The following is an 18,901-nucleotide window of genomic DNA, read 5'->3' on the forward strand; positions in this document are numbered from 1 at the left end:
CACATGTTCGAGCGGAGAAGATCGCTGTTTTTGTCGTTGAAGTCGCGGCGTGTCGCAGCGCGGGGTTCGTCGCTTTGTTTAGTGGGTTCGCGACGACGACTAGTCCCCCGACTTCCGGTTGGTTGGGTGTTCTGGTGATTGTCATGTAAAGTGCATTCGCGCGTTGTGCAACCACACACCTGTGCGTGGATTTGATGGAAACGTGATGTGATGTTAGTATGGCCTTAGAACGTGACCGAAATGGTGAAAGTGGATACACCACCCCTTATGGGATTGTTATGAAATGTGATTTTCAAGTGAAAAACATGCAAATCTCTGAAATGGGAGAACTAGCAGAACAAGTGAAAAGTGTTTTAAAAAAGTGCTCCTCTTGGTTTCAAGCACAATTCCAGTGAATTATTGATTACAATTTAAAAGAATTGTATATAGCAGTTATATTTGGTTTACACTTTGTATGGAAAAACAAAGCTGTCTGAGAATTTGGCTAATGTGATTTGTGAGTTCTAATATTGTCACTTCTTTCATGAAAGGTTCTGTGCATTGAAAAAAGATCGCTCTATTCTGCATTTACGTGTGTTGTTAAATAGTTTTAAAAGCTGAAATCACTTTAAAATGCATTCCCCTGTGTTTAGAAACATTTTTAGCATGTTTGGGTTTTTTCAATAATGTTTTGAATTAAAAAAAAAATCGATGCAGTACCAGAAAAGTTTTTTTTTTCACCAAAATTTTGTTTGTCTTACATTTTTTTAAAACTAATGATTGCAAAACAACTCAACTCGCTTTTCAGTTATTTATGCAGTTTGTAAAAAATATAAATTAGGCTGGTACAAATATTTTTAAAAGTTTTTGTCAGGCCGAAAAATCAGGGGACAAAAAAAATCCAAAAACTTACAAAATTGAATAGAAAGGAAAGTCCAATCAGCTAAAATCGATTTAAAATGCATTCCCCTGCGTTCCCGTTCATCTTAAAATATTGTTTTCCATTCAAATATTGAGACTAAGCCTTGTTATTTGTTTTTTTTTTTTTCAATATACAATACTGCAAACAGTTTTTTTTTTGCTAATTTTTTTGTCTACATTTTTGAAAACTAATGATTACAAATCAACTGTACAGGTGTACAATGCATTTTCCATTAATGTTTTCATTGCAATGTAAAAAATCTGGCCTGTAATTTGAATTTTTATATTTTTTTTCTTTTTTTGAACGCCCTTCCCCCTTTTCCCCTCCTCGACCTTGGCCAGTGTCGAAGGACTCAAACTTTTGCATCGGCCTTACAATGTGTTATGCCGAAATTATTATTTATGAATGAAGGGTTGATTAAGATATTTAAACGTTTCTATTACATACTGTCACCGACGACTTTTTTAAAATAAAAATCGATTATCCAAAGGCCTCGCAAAAATTTCACTTCGGATAATTGAATCTCAAAAAAATAATAAATAAATAATATACTACGCTAAAGTGATTTAAAAAAAATCATCCTAGATGGCGACCAAAATGGCGGTGATGACATATTGAAAAATTGCATTTTTTAATGTGCTAGGTAATCAACCATTCAAATTTGACTAAAATTGGGTCGCAGAACTCCAATTAAAGTTTTTAACAAGAAAAAAAAAAACGAAACATTTTCTTTATTTGATTATCCAAAGTTCCATACAAACCTTCGGATAATCGAGGCTTCGGATAATCGAGTCTGGACTGTATATTGTTTTAAATTTAATTGAGTTTCAGCTCCACGTTTTCAAAATTCCAATATTTCCGGCAATAAGATTATCCCCTTCAAAATTTCCTGATCATGTTAAAAAAATAAAATATTCTTAATTTGTGCAATTGTTTGTATGATTTTAGGATTACAGTTGCCGTTTATTTCTTTAATTTAATGAAATGGGACATTTATAATCTCTTGTGAAAAAAGCTGTGAAAGTTGGAAAAGTTGAAAAGGCGTCATCCATAAAGTATGTCACGCTATAGGGGGGGGAGAGGGGGTCTGAGCAAGCGTGACATTGCATGTTCTAAGTATAGGAAAAGCGTGACAAAGGGGGGGAGGGGGGGGGGGGTAAATTTTAGCTGATTTTAACGTGACGTACTTTATGGATGAAGCCAAAACTTTAGGAATATAATATTTTCATAAATCCCTCGATATTTGCCAATTTTTTGTAAGTATTCCATGAGGATTTTGTGTTATTTTCTCTACTTTTCCAAATTGATCCGGTGATCGAACGATGTAAAAAAATTACTCTTTGAAATATCCATATAATAAACTGATTTTGAGAAACATCTGCCAACACGCATAAATGTCTCATGTGATTTTTTTGTTATTTTTTTTAGATATTTTTGCGTGGAAATTTTCTTTAAAAGTTTGGAAAACGTTTTCACAGAATATATGCTACATTATTTGAAATGAAGTTTTTCAAAGTTTTTGAAGTTTTTTCAAGTACTTTTCGACCATAAGATCAAGAGGAATACTGTTTGTTTACATTCAAGTTTATAGTAGTCGGCCATGCACGTGTGTCAAACGAGTTCTGACTTCTAATTCCTTTTGCTAGTTGCAGAGTGTATTAATATAGCATTAACTTCATTCATATGAAGAGTGACAATAATGCACGGAGTTTTGCTGAATACCTCAGGATTGAAATCGAATTTCGGGGATCTGGTGATTTGTGATGGTCAAACGGTGGTCGAACTCAATTTGGCGCAAAATAGACTTGCGACAAGTACAATCGCGACGACTTGTGACAACAACCATGGTAAAACAAATAAATAGAGGAGTAATCTTTTATTACGCAAAGAAATTTTTTAAATTAATAAACGTGTATTAATGTACCATCATTGGATTGTTTACCAAGCTCACAATTATTGACTACTTTAAAAGTGCTAATAGTTTGACGTGAAATGCTCACATTTTCCTTCAATTTTTCCAAAAGTGCATTAATCGTCCTTCAAATCAATGCGCGCACTCGTCAAGTGCAAAACTAATGCACTCGTCAGTGGCAAAAAAGCACGTGTTGCAATCAGCCAGAGGAATTGAAATTGTGCGTCCGTTTTGGGCGGGCATCGGTCGAAATCGGCGCTGCTTGATTTGGCAAATTTAGCCGAGGATGGGCATTCGATCGTGTGAAATTTGCCACTTATGATGGATGGACTATTTTCGGGGGCTGCGGGGTTTTTTTTTGCTGGAAGTGTAATTGAAACCGTTTTTTAAAACGATGTGGAAGGGGGGGAGGGGTATTATATAACCTGTTAATAACCTCCCCTCGCAGAAGCATCGTTATGTTTGATGATGGCTAAACCAGCCGCACTAACACACACAAACAGACAGCTTAGTGTGCTTGCGATGATTAAACTTCATTTCCATACCGAACGGGTCGGGACGGTGAGGGTTGTAAATGTACCGCACTGTTGAGTTCTAGTTAGGGCACTTGAATGATCAACCTCTGAATTTCTGTGTGTGGGGTCAAATATGCGGGTTTTTTTTTTCTATAGCGGTAGATTGTAATGGAATCGGATTTGTGAAACTGAGCTGTTGAAACTTGCATTTGCGCGAATTGTTAATTAAGAAGAGGTCAGTCACATGGCGGTTACTGAGCAATATTTCGTCGTTTGCTGACAGGTTTTGAACTCTCACATTATGCTGTAGCTATTGCCGTAAACTGACGTAAATTTGAATCTTTTTAGTGGGGTTTAGTTCATTCAGAACTACAAAATTTTGCGTATCCAGTTTAAAAATAGTTTTTTTAATGTTCCTAAAAACTAATGCGTCCATCCCGGGAATTCCAGGGACAAAATTCCCGGGATTTTCACAAAACCGGCAATTTCCGAATCCCGGGACTTGTTTTATAATTTGTCCCGGGAAAACAACATTGTAAAACAAAATAAAATTTTGTTCTGAAAATTCAGATTGGGTTATGGAAATAGATGAACAGTTGAATAATTAGTAATCGATAACAATGTAAAGCTTTAAAATTTGTAATCGGCATATATCACCATAAATTTGACTTACTAGGGAAAATTGTTAAAATTTGAGTTAACAGACCAGCAAAATATTGTCTATATAATTTTATTTATTTTTAAAAGACTGGATATTAAAAATATAAATGATTTTAAATAAAAAAAATAATTTTAAATTATTTTTCATCAAACTCGGGTATTGTGGGCATCAGGACAAATGTAGCTCAGTAAGCCATTTTTTTCATAATGTTTTAAATTTACCTCGGTTAAAACAGTAAGAGAACAATCAGTACCACCGATGTCCAAAATTATTGCTCTAAAATCTGCTGTACCTCTTAAGACTGTACTCCCGATTTTTTCCCAGTTGGCGTTAGTAACTTAATGAAAATATGTAAAATATTTTTAACATAAAACACGAAATTCAAAACTTATCTGAAAAATAACAAATAATGTGGTCGCTTCTTGTTTTTTAGACATTTATAAATTATATAATTTGAATCACATTTAAAATCCAAAGCACAACACAAAACAAAACAAAAATAACAACACTATCTAAAAATTATCACCAATTAATAGTATTGGGCTAAATCTATGGTTTCAAGCAATCCAAGTTGTTTATCACCCCTAGCAAACAGAAAACGTCGCGAATACTTGGTCTGAATAAACGGTCACTAAACATATACATTGGATTAATTACAGGACATTGCCCATCACGGTATCACTTGAAAAAGCTAACGCGAAGTCAAACTGATATCTGTAGGCTCTGTGACTGTGAAGTGGAAACTTCAAGGCACTTACTGTGTGAGTGTGGTGCACTGATTGCAAAAAGAATTAAATTTTTCAATAAAGGGATTTTAACTCCCTCAGAAATTTATTCAGAAAATCCCACTTCGGTTGTTGACTTCATTCTCGAAGCAATGCCAAACTGGGGTATATCGCATCCTCAGTCAGTGGCGGTCACCCTAAATGGTGACTTGTCACCCTGAAAATATGCGACAGTAATTAGGGGTACACTACAATAGATCAACTAAATGGTCGCAGTAGTCTTAAATCCCAAAAAAAAAAAAAAAAAAGCTTGAAAGACATAACAAATATAATGAAAAAAATAGAATCTACGACTGTTTTCAAAAATTTCCCGGGATCCCGGGAATTCCCGCGCGTGGGATTTTAAATATATTTTTCCCGTTTCCCGGGAAATTCAATACCCGGGAAACTTGATGCCCTACTAGAAACCCACTCAATTCCATTTTCATGCTGCATTTTTTGTGATTTTGCTTTCTAGTACCTCAACAAAGGTCATCTAATTATTTGAAATAGATCAGCAAGTGCCGATTCGATGATTTGAATTGTAATTATTCACTGTACATAAATTTGTTAAAAATATTTACTTTATTACTTAAGTTGATCTCATTCTCACGGTAATCAGAAATTCTACATTCTAACCAACACATCATACAAAATTTAAATCCGCTCGAAAATTCTCACATAATATTAGCCAAATATAAGCCAGCAAGTATTGATATACGATCGCATGGGAAAAAAACAAGCTGACCACAGCCCAAAAGTAGGTCTCCCTTGGTGCCTTTGACGACGGTGCCGGGCTGGGCCGGAAAACCACCATTTCCACTTTCTGGCAGCAACAACAACAACAACAGCACATGTGTTTGATTCTCAGTTATAACCACGTGATCATCACCGTATTTGCGGTGGTGTAACTGTAGTGAAGTGATGATGAAATTGTTCAACATTGACACACCAAATACAGTGGAAAGAGCATCTATTTTCGACTGATTCCTATTTTTTGAGGAAAAAATTTAAAAATAGTACTTTTTTTCTTTATTGCATTTTATTTAGATATTAAATTGAATTTGTCCCTAATTTGAAGAAATTAAGAAATTGTCAAATTTAGTATCAATAACGCTAACACCCCGAAGTTCCGCCAATCCACCCATATCAAGAGGTGTAAATCAGCTGGGAACAGGGGCAGATCGTTCTAGCTTAGTCATCATCGCAAAATCAACAACAACTGGCTACCAGACAACCGGCTCAAAGTAGTGGAGGAGATGCACGTGTTTTGTACAGTTTAAAGGGCCCCGGATGATGGTCATATTTATGCTGAGAGCCACCTTGGGACCCCTACTTGGCCAATGACGGTGGGAAAATTGAATAAAACCATAAAAAACCAAGGCGAGGCGCAGAGACCTGCTTCGTGAAAGAAGAAATGTTTACGGTGAAGTTTTTGAAGCACACCATTTCGAGGGCCCACTAATAATAATAAAGTATAGAAAAAAGTTTGTTCGCCAAGTGCGGTAGCGATGAAGCTTAAACGGAATGTGGTTTTGGGAGAAACTGCTAAAATTGCCATTTTATGAGTTTTCACTTAGTGGTGACAAGTTTCAAGATTAATAGTTGAAGAGTCATATGTAGCTCAAATAAGCTGCTTGGAAAAAAAATATTTCAAAATAATTTTATGAAGATGGATTTTTTATGATTGTCTATTTACTATTTTTGTCATTTATTTTATTTAAAATTAACTCCATCTGATGAGCTCAAATTTAGATTGGTTGTTTATTGTAAAAACTTTCTTTTTGTAACCACACTTCTTTTTTTTAAATTAATAACTGCGACTATTTTCAAAAAAGTTACCTAAAAATGGCTTTAACTTGAAAACAGTGCACTTTATCAAAATTTCACTAGAGTACTTTTTGATTGCAAATTCGATTTTGCATCAAAAAATGAAGTTGAAAATGTTTTGCGACCAATATTTCGATTTAAAAAAAACAGTATTGATTCAAAAATAACACGGTCAGAGATTTTTTGCCCATTCTTGATATTTCTGAAAAGTTGCCATTTTATGTCCCCTAAAACAAATCAGAAAATGAAAAAAAAAAATCAAAAATAGTGTTTTTTTTTTGCAAATCAAGTTTAGTGACAAAAAATGAAATAAAAAATCACCAACATTTTTTTTACCGTGTATAATTTTTTCAGTGTTTTCCTTATCTATACCTACAACTTTGCCGAATCGATAAAAAAAAATCCTTCAAAAGATATATATTTTTGAATTTCCATGTATCATTTTTATATGGGCAGCTGCGAAATTTGTATGGAAAATTATATGGACTCTAAAAAAGTTTTAGCCGGATTAAAAAATACAAAAAATAAAATTCGAATTCAACTAGTTCACCATAAAAAAAAAAACAAAAAATGTAAATATTTTTAACAAGCTCAAACATTTTAAATTGTTTCCAGCTGATTGCTAGTCTATTAAGATAGAAATTTGGATATTTAAAAAAAATGCGCCCTTTTTTGGAGTCGATTTTGGAGGGGGAGGCGACATAAACATTAAAAAAATAACTGCAGCGACCTTACATGGGTAAACAAATCTACACAGAAAAAATATCATGGTAGTCTTACATCTGGGAAGGTGTACATCTTTTATGTCAGAAAAAATGTAATTTTACCTCTGAAAATGGCTATTTTTACCACTTTTCTGTTGTAATGTCGCTTTTTCAGTCTAAATTGAGGTAAAATTAAATCATAAAAGAGGTAATATTCAACCATCCATAATTACACCTTCCAAACTTACACAATTTTTTATTGTGTAGTGTTTCCTGAGGTCTCTTTACTTAAATACACACAACTGAACTAAAGACATTAAATCGATCTAAAAATGCCTTCTGAACATTTACAGAATTTAACAAGATATGTGAGTGTAACAATACTGAAAATCATGAAAGAAAACCATATGACTGGAGGAGTTATTCTTAAAACCCCAATTATTCAATATAGCTGTTGATCAAAGAAAAAAATATGAAATATTGGTGAAATTAATTGGTCAAAAATAAAATCAAAATAAATGCTGCCACGGTGCTCAAAATACCGTTATTATGAAAAAAAAATGTGCTATCCGAGATTTTGGGGTCTATCGATTCCTTACACCATGGGGCACCTCTGTGCAAAAAATAAAAACATTCGCTGATGTAGTTTTCGAGATACAGCCCTTTTAAGATGTTACATCCGATTTTCAATAAGAAACCCAAAACAATCTATACGATTTTAGCATTTCAAAGAATATGCAATTCGATATAATGATGTTTTTTGCTTCATATGACTGTCAAGTATCTCTTGGCCAAGTTTCAGATAGTTTGCTGATGTAGTTCTCGAGATACAGCCATTTTAAAATGTTATTTCCGACTTTTTCAAAGAAAATCTATAAAATCAATAAAAAAGTTTGCTGATGTAGCTCTCGAGATACAACTATTTTAAAATGTTATTTTCAATATATCGAATTCATGACAAATTTATTTGTTCAGAGCCTATAGTTTACAGTCGGAAATAACATTTTAAAATGGCTGCATCTCGAGAACTACATCAGCGAATGTTTTTATTTTTTGCACAGAGGTGCCTCATGGTGTAAGGAATCGATAGACCCCAAAATCTCGGATTGCATATTTTTTCATAATAACGGTATTTTGAGCACCGTGGCTGCAACACATCCCAAAACCAAAACTGAAGGACTTCCCCAAGGTGTTCTTCTCTTAACACGCGAGTCCCTGCCCCGAGATACATCTAAGTGACCATCATGATCCAAAACATTGCCTCCAGGAGGGCCACTTCGAGCCTCAAATTGTCACAACTTTCGCCCCGTGTTGCATTGCCTGCTAACATGTGACGGTTTAACAGCAAATAATAAATAAAAGAAACACTTGAACACTCTCCAGGGTTACAGCCCACGGACAGTTTTTTTCTGCACCTTTTAAAGCAAAATGACCGATAATGGTGATAAAATCGTCTGGTTGGGGGTCTTAATAAGAAAATAATTTTCTCTAAATTTGAAAATGAAACTAAAAAAAAACTGTTTAAAAATTTAAAATTATTCAATCAAATATTTAACTAAAAATTAAAACATTTCAATGTTTTTTTTTAAATATTAAATTTTTAAAATTTGCTGGAAACGGTCAATAGAGAGAGGGTTAACCTACCATCACTCGTTGCCAACGAGTCGTTGGTCATCTAATTGAGCTGTGAGTGTCTCCACAACAAAATTGGGAAGTTGGACACGTTAAAAATAGATCCTATCGCGTTCGCTTTGATGGCAACACTGGTCAAATGCACGCGATTATCGAACACGCGAATTGCAGGTACGGATTATTATTTTTCCAATTTCAGACTCTCAATCGAAAACATTTACATAATAATGCAACAGAAATCCAACTTTTCCGTCGCGGTCGCATGGCTTAATTGGCTCATAAAAATAAGCTAATCGCACCTTCTTTTATTCGATTTTATTCCTCATGGCGAATCTGCGACTTAGACTTAGGCAGCAGCCAATCAAAATCTAACAAAAAGCCCAACTTCCGAAAATCACCAATAAAAACCCTGCCTAATAAGTATGAACAAAATTTCTGCCCGTGGCGGTTCCAAAGACAACGTTTATGATCGGTTGATTAGTGAAGCAATGAGCGAGCCCGCGCGGTTACGAAATGAAGTTTGGCTAATATAAACCTGCTGGGGTGCAGCGCGTGTTATTATAACCAACCTGTAGCTTACACATTTATACACTGAGTGACAGATTGATTCATGACAAAATAACAACCGAAATGGGTTTGGCTTTTGTTTCTGTGCCCAAGGCTGTTTGTTATGCGATTTTTGACTGGGAATTGACAAATTTAGTGTTGATTTGTTCTCAATTTTGATTTGTTCTTTATTCTTAGACTTTTAGACTTAAGTTCCATTTCATGTTATTTTTTTGCGATACTGCCGTAGTTTTTTTTTACTTTTTTACCGTTAATTTAGAGGTTTGTTTTGAAAAAGTGAATGATTTGGCAACTGAAAAGGGTAAAATTACTGCTATAGAAAAAAGAAATATAATTAAAATCTGATTAGTGTAAAACCCATACCTTTTCTACATATTATTATATGCCTAAGAAAAACAATACCGTTTCTTTTCCAGAGGACTAAATTACTTATTTCAGTATTTTGGAATGTTACATAAATTTAAATGCAATTTGATGTAAATTTGCATCAAATTATACGTAAAAACATGATTTTACGTGGGATTCAACCGTTTACGTTGAATCTTAAGTTTACATCAACTGAGTTTACATGTGATTCAGTTTTTCCGTGTCGAGTAAATTCACATATTGTTTTGTGTATTCAATCAAAAAGCACTTATCTGAATTTTTAAATTCTGCAACTTTGGAAATCATTTCTGAAGCCGCTATTACACTTTCACAAACAAACAAACTAGACAAGACAAGACACGCACCTTTTTGGCGTTTGACAGTTTACCTGCACCGCCATATTGTTTGCGTTTGTTAACAAACAGTTTGCGAGTTTGGCAAACAAGTTTGCAGGCAAACAAACTGTTTGTTCAAACTTTTACACTGTAAATTTTGGGTTGCCCTTCCATAACATATTATTTTATTTTTTATGTTTATATTTATTTCATTAAATATTTTAGAGCCGTGTTTTTTAGTAAACATTTTAATCGAACCAGTACAGAAGTAACTATTATGGATACAAATGAAAGTGTAGGTGTAAGATAATGAATAAAAAGTATTCCTTTTAAAGAAGTTGGCAATCTAAATGTATATTAATATTTCACATAAAATAAATTATTTGACCTTGAATAAATTTTGACTGCATATATATTTTTAAATGTTATTTTAATGGACTTAAAAAAATATGTTGACCTCTAGGTTGACTTATATTTTTTAAATAGTCACAGCATGTTTAATCTTGCTTGACTGCCCATGTTTGCATAAATGTCCCATATGCAAAAACAGCTGAGAAAAACGCAAGGAAAGTTTGTCCCACACATAAGGCTACGTGTTAAGTTTCTAATCTAATCTAATCTAATCTAACCCTATCGCAGCCAGTCTTTCGAGAGCATCCTGGAAAATGCCTTAGGTTGATTAACGCCTAGCACTCTTCTTGTCATTATTAACATTTGCAGTGCCCCAATGCAATAAATTGTTTTGAAACATCACAAACGTTAAAGCGGCCAGGCCAACTGCGTAAAGTTAACCGCAAAGATGATTCGTTGAATTGGATTGAGTTTGAACACGAATGTTCAAACAGCAATACAATTCTGAATCTACAGGGGAGGAAGAAACGTGGGGATCCCCCGCTCACGTTCCTGTTTATTTAGGCAATTAATCGTTGGAAGCACCATGCTAAGAAATTTTGGTGCTCCGGGACCCTCAGGGATGGGACATTGTATTTCCACAAATGCCCAGGACATTATATTCCGTGGTTATAGCGCCACAACTCGCTTATAAGGCTACGTGTTAAGTTTTCACGAAAAAAACTGGATTTCCTCCTGATTTCTAGAGCAAAGTACTGGATGTTATAGGCTCTTCTGAAAGAGCACACGATTTTGAACCAAACTGCATCAATAACTCAAAAGAGAAGAAAATGCATATGGGACATTTATGCGATCATGGGCAGTTGATGAATATAGTAAAAAGGATTAAATAGTACATTTTTACTGTGTATTAATTTTTTTTATTTTGTATAATATTTCGAAGATTTTGCTTTGATTTGTACTTAAAAATATTTTTCAGTATAAAGAACTAATCATTTTTAGAATTGAAGTTATACAGGTAACACAAAAGGTATGTTGATTGTCATACCTGTTTAACAAAAGGAAACACACAGAAATACCACAGACAGTCTGTTACCGTAATATGCTAAAAGAAATATTATGACTATGACTAGCAACTAAACAAACTCGCAAACATGGAAAAATCGCATGTAGGCTGACGTTTCTGCAAAAAAATAAAGCAGACAAACTGTCAAACAGTGAGAGTTTGTTTGCCGTAGTCTAATACCTCCTTGAGACCCAACCTCACAAATAATTCGACACAGTGAAAATATTTTTCTAAGTGTCACCCAACAAGCCTGTAATTTTTAAATTTCAAGTAAAACATTTTTTGGATGCTTTTTGGACTTATTGAATGTATTTTGGAGACATCGCTGAACCTATTTTGGACCCACACTCTGATTGGTTGAAAATTGGACAACTTGAATTGCGGCGTGCGGCAGCAACACGCATACTTACAAAAACTCGGTTTGATAAACCAAAGGGCCTATCCACGATTATAATTTGGAAAATATTTATTTCAGAAATTAAACAATTATGATGAAACAATGGATTTGAATTTGAAAACGTGTTTTAATCATATTGAATGGAAACTCACGCATCTTTAGCAGGTCTCTGTCCTATTTACAATTTGCATATTCTTACGACCTAATTGTTCAAGCATTAGAACATAAAAGACAACCCGTTATTACTCGCAATTAAAACACCTTATCCTAAAATTAAATGAATGACACAGATACATAACAAGTTACAATGAAAAAAGGTTCTAAATTTTACGCAGAGCTTATGTTCAAATATTTTTAAACAATCAAGAAATTTAAAAGGGAGATTATAGCTTGTAACTTGGTGTGAAACTTTCTCATCTGTCATGTTAAACTTTACAGTTGCTTGACAAAAAGTTTAACTACATGTTGCACTTTAAAAACAATGTAATATTTGAAAAAAATCTTTGTTTGAATACCAGGGTGCCTTTGATAGTCATAGTTTGTCTTGTTAAAAGCAGATTTGAGGTTTTCAAACATTATTTTTACTTCGAACTTACCATCGCTTAGGTTGCTGATATAATTTTTAAGAAAATCATTTATGTCAATACTTAGTTTACTATGTTTATAAGCTTTTTAATATATAACATAAATTTTAGGTAATATTGTTAAAAATACAGAACTTTGCCTGAAATTCGTTGAAACTAGTTTTGTTTATTAAATTATGGATTTATATTACATGTATAACTGAATTTAAAGAATGAATTAAAAGTTTGCACATTTTATATGAAATTAGTTTTAATGGAAATGCCTTTAAATTATGATATTTTTTAAAATTATGTTTCAAAAACAAATAATATTTAATAATATTTATATTACTTATTTTACCTTTTCCTAGTATAAGATTGTCCGAAGAATCTGAAAATGCATTCCGTTTTACGATTCAAAATCATGTTCATTGAAAAAAACATGACACGTTGAGAAGATGAAAATAATGCTATTTATCAACATTTTCTTAGTTAAAGTTAACTAGCTTTTTAAACTTTTCAAAATTTCATGAAAAGTTCTTCATGAGGTACTTTGAGCACTTCTCTACCACGGTCAGTATGATTCTATACCATTCCGTACGTATTCAACTTTTTTTTTGAAGATTTTTATTTTTCTAGCTGGTTTAATTGTGTTTCTAACATGATTGACACGGTAAAATTTAAAAGTGTAATTTATTATAAACCAACGCGGCCAATTGTGAAAAAATGCGTTATACCTGTATTTTTAAAAAATTATATATAGATAAACATGCAAAAATCAGATAAAACTTACAAAAAATATATTTTCCATATGTATATTTCACTGATTAGTTTGCAATAGCCATCACGATCTCCGACACATATTTGATTTTTTTTCTGAACCAAACCAAATTTTGTTTGTTTTCCAGTAAAGAGCATTTAAAAGACGTGCAGATGATAATTCAAAGCATTTTTTTATTTATAATTCGTAAATTGATCGAGAACTAATCGAAAAATTGATTTGTTTACAACTAGCGCTTAGGATCTTTTTAAAACTAACTCAAGATTTTTTTAAATTTAATTCATACGACTTTTTCAAAAACCACTCGTAAGCGATGTTGACAGCTCCTGTCACGGTGACAGCTGACGATTTAATGAACTAGACCCTTTAGGTTTTTCAATCGTTTCCCCTTCAATTCCAACAGGGTAGCCAGTTTGCATTTTTTGATGCAAAAATTAAAAATATATGCGGCTAAATTGGTGATAATGATGTTTAGACAAAAATAAATCAACATCAGTTTAAATTTTGGGATACTTTGTAATCGGTCCTAACAATCATCTAAATCTCTAGCATCAATTTGCATTTTTATCGTTTAAAAAATATATTTTCATTGTTTCTGTTAATCATTTGCTTTTTAAAGCTTGGATTTCATTCAAATAATTACAGTAAAGAAATTCAACTCAAAATATTAAATTTAAAAAATTTAATCAATTTCAATGAAATATAGAAATAAATTGATAAACAAAACTGGCAACACCTTGTTATGCATGTGTTGGTGATAGCCTTGAACCGACGGCAAAGTAGCTCCAAAAACTGATCCAACGCGGCTGATTTGAAAAAATATTTTGAAATGAGTTTTTTTCGATAATAGAATAGTTATTTCAATTGTTTAGTAACGGAAAACAAGAAAGAATTAAATAAACAACAGTTACATTGCTCGGAAACCGGACGAAATTGCTTGGTGTCAGTGCAAAACAGAAAAAATCATCAAGGTGTCGCGAGCCAAATCTGATAAGCAACGAGGCCGGAATTTTTGGACCTAATCGATGTGCTAGGAAAATGAAAGGAAGTTCGAATGGCGTTGGAAAAAGTGGCTGAAAAAGCGGAAATAATCAAAAATGTTAACATTTTTGGAAGAGGTAAGATACAAAACGATCCTGCCTACACTTTCTGTTGGTTGGATTCAGTGAATTCGTACTTTAAAAGCCTGAACTACCTCGATTAATAAAAATAGGTCCAAAATAGGTACTAGGTCCAAAATAGGGTCATATACCCTATCTTGAAATTTATTTGTCCGTTTTTGCAATGTTCAAAAATTAAACTTTTGTGGAAAATAACATCAAAATTTTGAATTTCGGTTTAAAATATGAAATGAAGAAAATTACCAATTTTTAGACCCTCACAAAAGTTATGCAACCCATTTAGTAATAGGCCGATGCTAACATTATTCAAAGTTTATGATGCAAAATCGCTTTTTTTAGTATAGGCAATGTATGCAATGTATGCAAAGTTTCATTAAAAATATACAAAGAAAAGTTGATTTGTGAAGTCATAAGGAACTACTCTACGATTAAAAAGGCTATTAAAATATTCAAAAATCTTATCTTGAGAGCGAATTTTCTGATCAATTTTTGGCAAAGGTGTAGATTTTAATCAGGACTTCCTATTTCGATTTGACAACGACGATAACTTAGCAAATATGCGTCAAATTTTCAAAACCAAAATACGATACTTTTCTAAGAATCCGTTCTTTTCAATAAAACTAAATGGTCAAAAATAAGTGTTTTGGGGCCTTTTCAAAGAAAAAATAAAATAAAAAAAATGACGGGAGCTGAGCAGGGATCTCAAACAGTATGCTTCCACATGATGCAATTTTGTTGCACGGTGTAATCTGGAAATGCGTATTTCAATGCCATTGTTCGTCGATTTTTGAACACGTGTTTTGATAACCGCAGTCATTCCAAACTGCGTATTCTGATTCGCTAATTCGAATGCAGCATTCTGTATGATCTTTTGCCTTTCTTACTAAAGAAAGGTATAGGTTTTACTTTAAGCCTGGACGTCATTTCCAGCTTCTTAAATATGTCGATTCAGCATGAATTTTAATCCGAAAAATCGCTAAAAAATCACACTGCATCGATTTTCGACGCTCTATCGATTCACCTTGACAGAACTCGTCTATCTCGAACCCTCGAATTTTGAGAAAATAAATTCCGTGGAGGTCGAGTGATGTTCGTATGTGGTAAAATTTTGCTAAATTTTGTGTCGCGCCGTTCTCAGCTCCCATAAATCCGATTTCGATTCTTCTAAATGCAGATGAAAGCTAGTGTGCTGAACCTGGGCGAGTTGCCGCGCAAATTTCGAATTATCCATCTGTTTTCGGATGCGGCCAGACTTTTCAACAAAATACACAGTTTTCAAATGAAAATATGGTCCATTTTTTCATTTTCATATCTTTTATTTATCTCAAATATTGCATTTTTCGAGCTCTACAACCTCCCAAATTTTCATCCAGATTCATAATATGGTTCTGGAGTTAGAGCCATTTAATTAACCTACCATAAGAAAAAAAATCCCTAAAAAAAGGTAAAAGCCCATCTGGTGACATTCGCCAACATTTTTCATTTCTGATTTTATTCGAAATTTCTTGCTACATTCATAGTGCAGACCATGAGTGAGCATCTGAAACAAATTTGACATCGATCGGCAATCCCGATCAATTTTTAGAACGATTTACTTTTTGCCTTTCTTACTAAAGAAAGGTATAGGTTTTACTTTAAGCCTGGACGTCATTTCCAGCTTCGTAAATATGTCGATTCAGCATGAATTTTAATCCGAAAAATCGCTAAAAAATCACACTGCATCGATTTTCGACGCTTCGTCGCCAAGTCGACAAGTTGTCAAGTTGAGCTTCGAATACTGGCGCGAGAATGCTGGCGCATATGTTTCGGCTCGACTTATACTCGTTCGTAGTAGCTTGTCTACCGATGTTTCCTTCAACATGTAAGATATCGTAGCTTTTCGGTTTCTTTGCTCTGTCCGTTTTTGCATAACTGTCCAATTTTATGCAAAAACTTTTTTGACATAGGACATTCATCCGGGTACAAACAATTTGTTTCCCGTGTGCTCCTAATATCGCCTTTAAGTAGGCTTAATTTTGTCGTGATTTCGTTAGTTTATTTTACAGAGTTCATTGGATTCCAAAAGGAGCTTTCTAAGCTTCTAAGCTTTATATCGTTTTCAAAGTTTTCAATGCTCGCGACGCCAATAGAGTTATCTACGTGCGCATGTATTGCGTGTACGTACACGAAAAAGATTGAGGTTAAATTTTGTACCCACCAGCAAAACAAATGGGGTGCTAGTGTGCGTGAGCTTGGGCTTAGATAACTCTATGGCTATCTACCTAAGGTATTGCGATTGAGTGTGTAGTGGTGCGGTTGTAAAAATATCTACCTCTGACTCTCTCACTTTCGTAGACGCTGAATGGCAAGCTTCCCACTGTGCGGTTAACTCGGTTTTGCTTTGCGCCTGCTTTGTTCGGTTTTTGGGCTCGTACCAAAACTAGAAAACCAAAACCGCGGTGTGTGTCGTCACTTGCGCATTGGAAGCTAGCGATGCTAGCGTTTGTCATAAACGCTTGTTTGATTAAGAATTTGTACGATTAAAAATATTCTATTGGTGAAAATTGCGTTTTCAATTTCTTTTAGAAAACACATCATTAATAATACCTTGCTTTAAGATTTTTTGTATCAAGTTGATGTTGTGAATTGAAAGAAGTTATATTCTTTAGTAAGAAAGGCTCTATCTCACCCCTGGTGGGATTAAATCGGGGTTTTTCTTGAAGAAACGGTTGAAACGTTATAAAATTAATTGGAAACTTATGAACCATTTTTTTTTGTTTTCGAATTTGAGTTAATTGACATTTTTAAAGTGATTTAAAAAAAGTTTTTGTGAAACAGAAATAAGATTCATTAGAATAATTCTCTGACGTTAAAAAGTGCCAATCTGGATATTATTTCTAATATAGGTTAGAATAAAAATGCTCTTCAAACACAAGACTATGTGGCTTCAATTAAAGGCTCAGTGAGGAAAATTATTTTGTAGAAGCAAGAAAATCTAATGATACCCTCCATGAAATTGATTGGCGACAAGCAGAAGCTTCATGTTTAGCTACCACAAAAACAAAAACAAAAACCCTGCTTCAATTTCGCCTTCGACGAAAAATCAGCCATCAACACGTAATTATCACCATTAAACCAATAATCGTTCATTTTGAGTGGCTCAATTTGGAGCATAAATTGAAGGCCGTCCACCGTTGTTTGGACCAAACATCCGAAACTGATTGGCCGGTGATGATGGTACGTAGGTCCGGCATTGACCAGGGGGAAAATTGCGAGCAGCATGAATAACTTTGGCTTTACTTACCATGGCCACGTTTGGAAGGTCCGGATAATCAACTTGCGCTGCCTAATGATGCGAATTTCCATGCCACATAACGCCTTATTTTCGCACTTTTTTTTTGAATCAATGATGGATGTAATGGTTTTGTGAATTTAAGGGTGTAAAATTTGTCGTAATCGATGTTTTTTTTCAAGAAACTTTCAAATAGAACGTGAAGCAGAGTTATGCACATGACCGCTTGCAGTGTGGCCAATTTTTGTTTAATGTGTAAGCAGTGGTGCCAGATCGATAATTTTGTCATCACTTATCTGTGTTAATAGGTTAGTTTGTCTTAATTTAAGATTTTTCATAACAGTAATAGGCATACATTGTAATCACAAAGTAAGTAAATTCAATTGCATTTGTAGCACAGTCGAGCAGAAAACTGCAAAACCGTAAAGTGATCATCATGGACAAACACAAATTTGAAGATGGCGACCCAAGTACGAATCGAGCTTTTGTAAGTGAGTGAACTCTTTGTTGAAAGAGATGAAAAGATGCTTCAAAAATAGATCAAAAGTCACAAAGAAAAAAAAGTCAAAAGCGAAGCCAAAAAAAAAGTCAGCAATTTGTGAATTCAAAGTGCGATGAAAAAATTCATCACAACCAAATCGCGACCCAAAGAAGAAAACCAAGTCAAACAGCAAGAAGAAGAAGAACAAGAAGAGTCAGTGCAACACGAAGCCAAAGCTGGTGAAGAAGAAAAAGAAACTTCCGTCAGTGTCATTGCTGGATCATCATCATCATCAACGCCGTCGTTGGCGGTCACAGTCATGACATTGAATTCACCCGCCAGTAAGCAGCAGCACCTGATGGCTGGAGGTGGATCCATCTCCGGCGGAACGACGACGACGACGACAACGTTGCTGGAAGTTCCACCTGGGTCACCACAGCCGACGTCACCGCCAAACCATCACCATGGCGGCGGAATTATTACCATCAGCAAGCCCAAGCCAACTGCGATCGGTGGCAGCTCCTCGACCTCGACGGCCGCACAAGTCAAGATGTGCGGTTATCTTAAAAAGAAGAGAAATGTAAGTTTTTGCTAACCCTCAATTGTTATTTTTATTATCTTAGATTTTTGTTTCATTCAATAATTTTTGAAGACTTTTATATTCAGGTAAAATTCAGAAATGA

General features: G+C 34.2%; 1 protein-coding gene across 2 annotated transcripts in view; it reads left to right on the forward strand.

Moving 5' to 3' along the window:
* Positions 1 to 18,901, forward strand: part of LOC120413332 (uncharacterized) — a 113,165-nt gene that overhangs the window by 36,540 nt on the left and 57,724 nt on the right. The window contains exon 1 of one of the 2 annotated variants that reach the window (XM_039574108.2): positions 18,143 to 18,798. The exons of the other annotated variant lie outside the window; for it this stretch is intronic. Coding sequence (XP_039430042.1) covers positions 18,352 to 18,798 — 447 coding nt within the window. The 5' untranslated portion in view covers positions 18,143 to 18,351. Of the gene's footprint in view, positions 1 to 18,142; positions 18,799 to 18,901 lie in introns of those variants that run through there. 2 annotated transcript variants of the gene reach the window in all.

Source organism: Culex pipiens, chromosome 1, assembly GCF_016801865.2.
Source record: "Culex pipiens pallens isolate TS chromosome 1, TS_CPP_V2, whole genome shotgun sequence".
Taxonomy (NCBI): domain Eukaryota; kingdom Metazoa; phylum Arthropoda; class Insecta; order Diptera; family Culicidae; genus Culex; species Culex pipiens.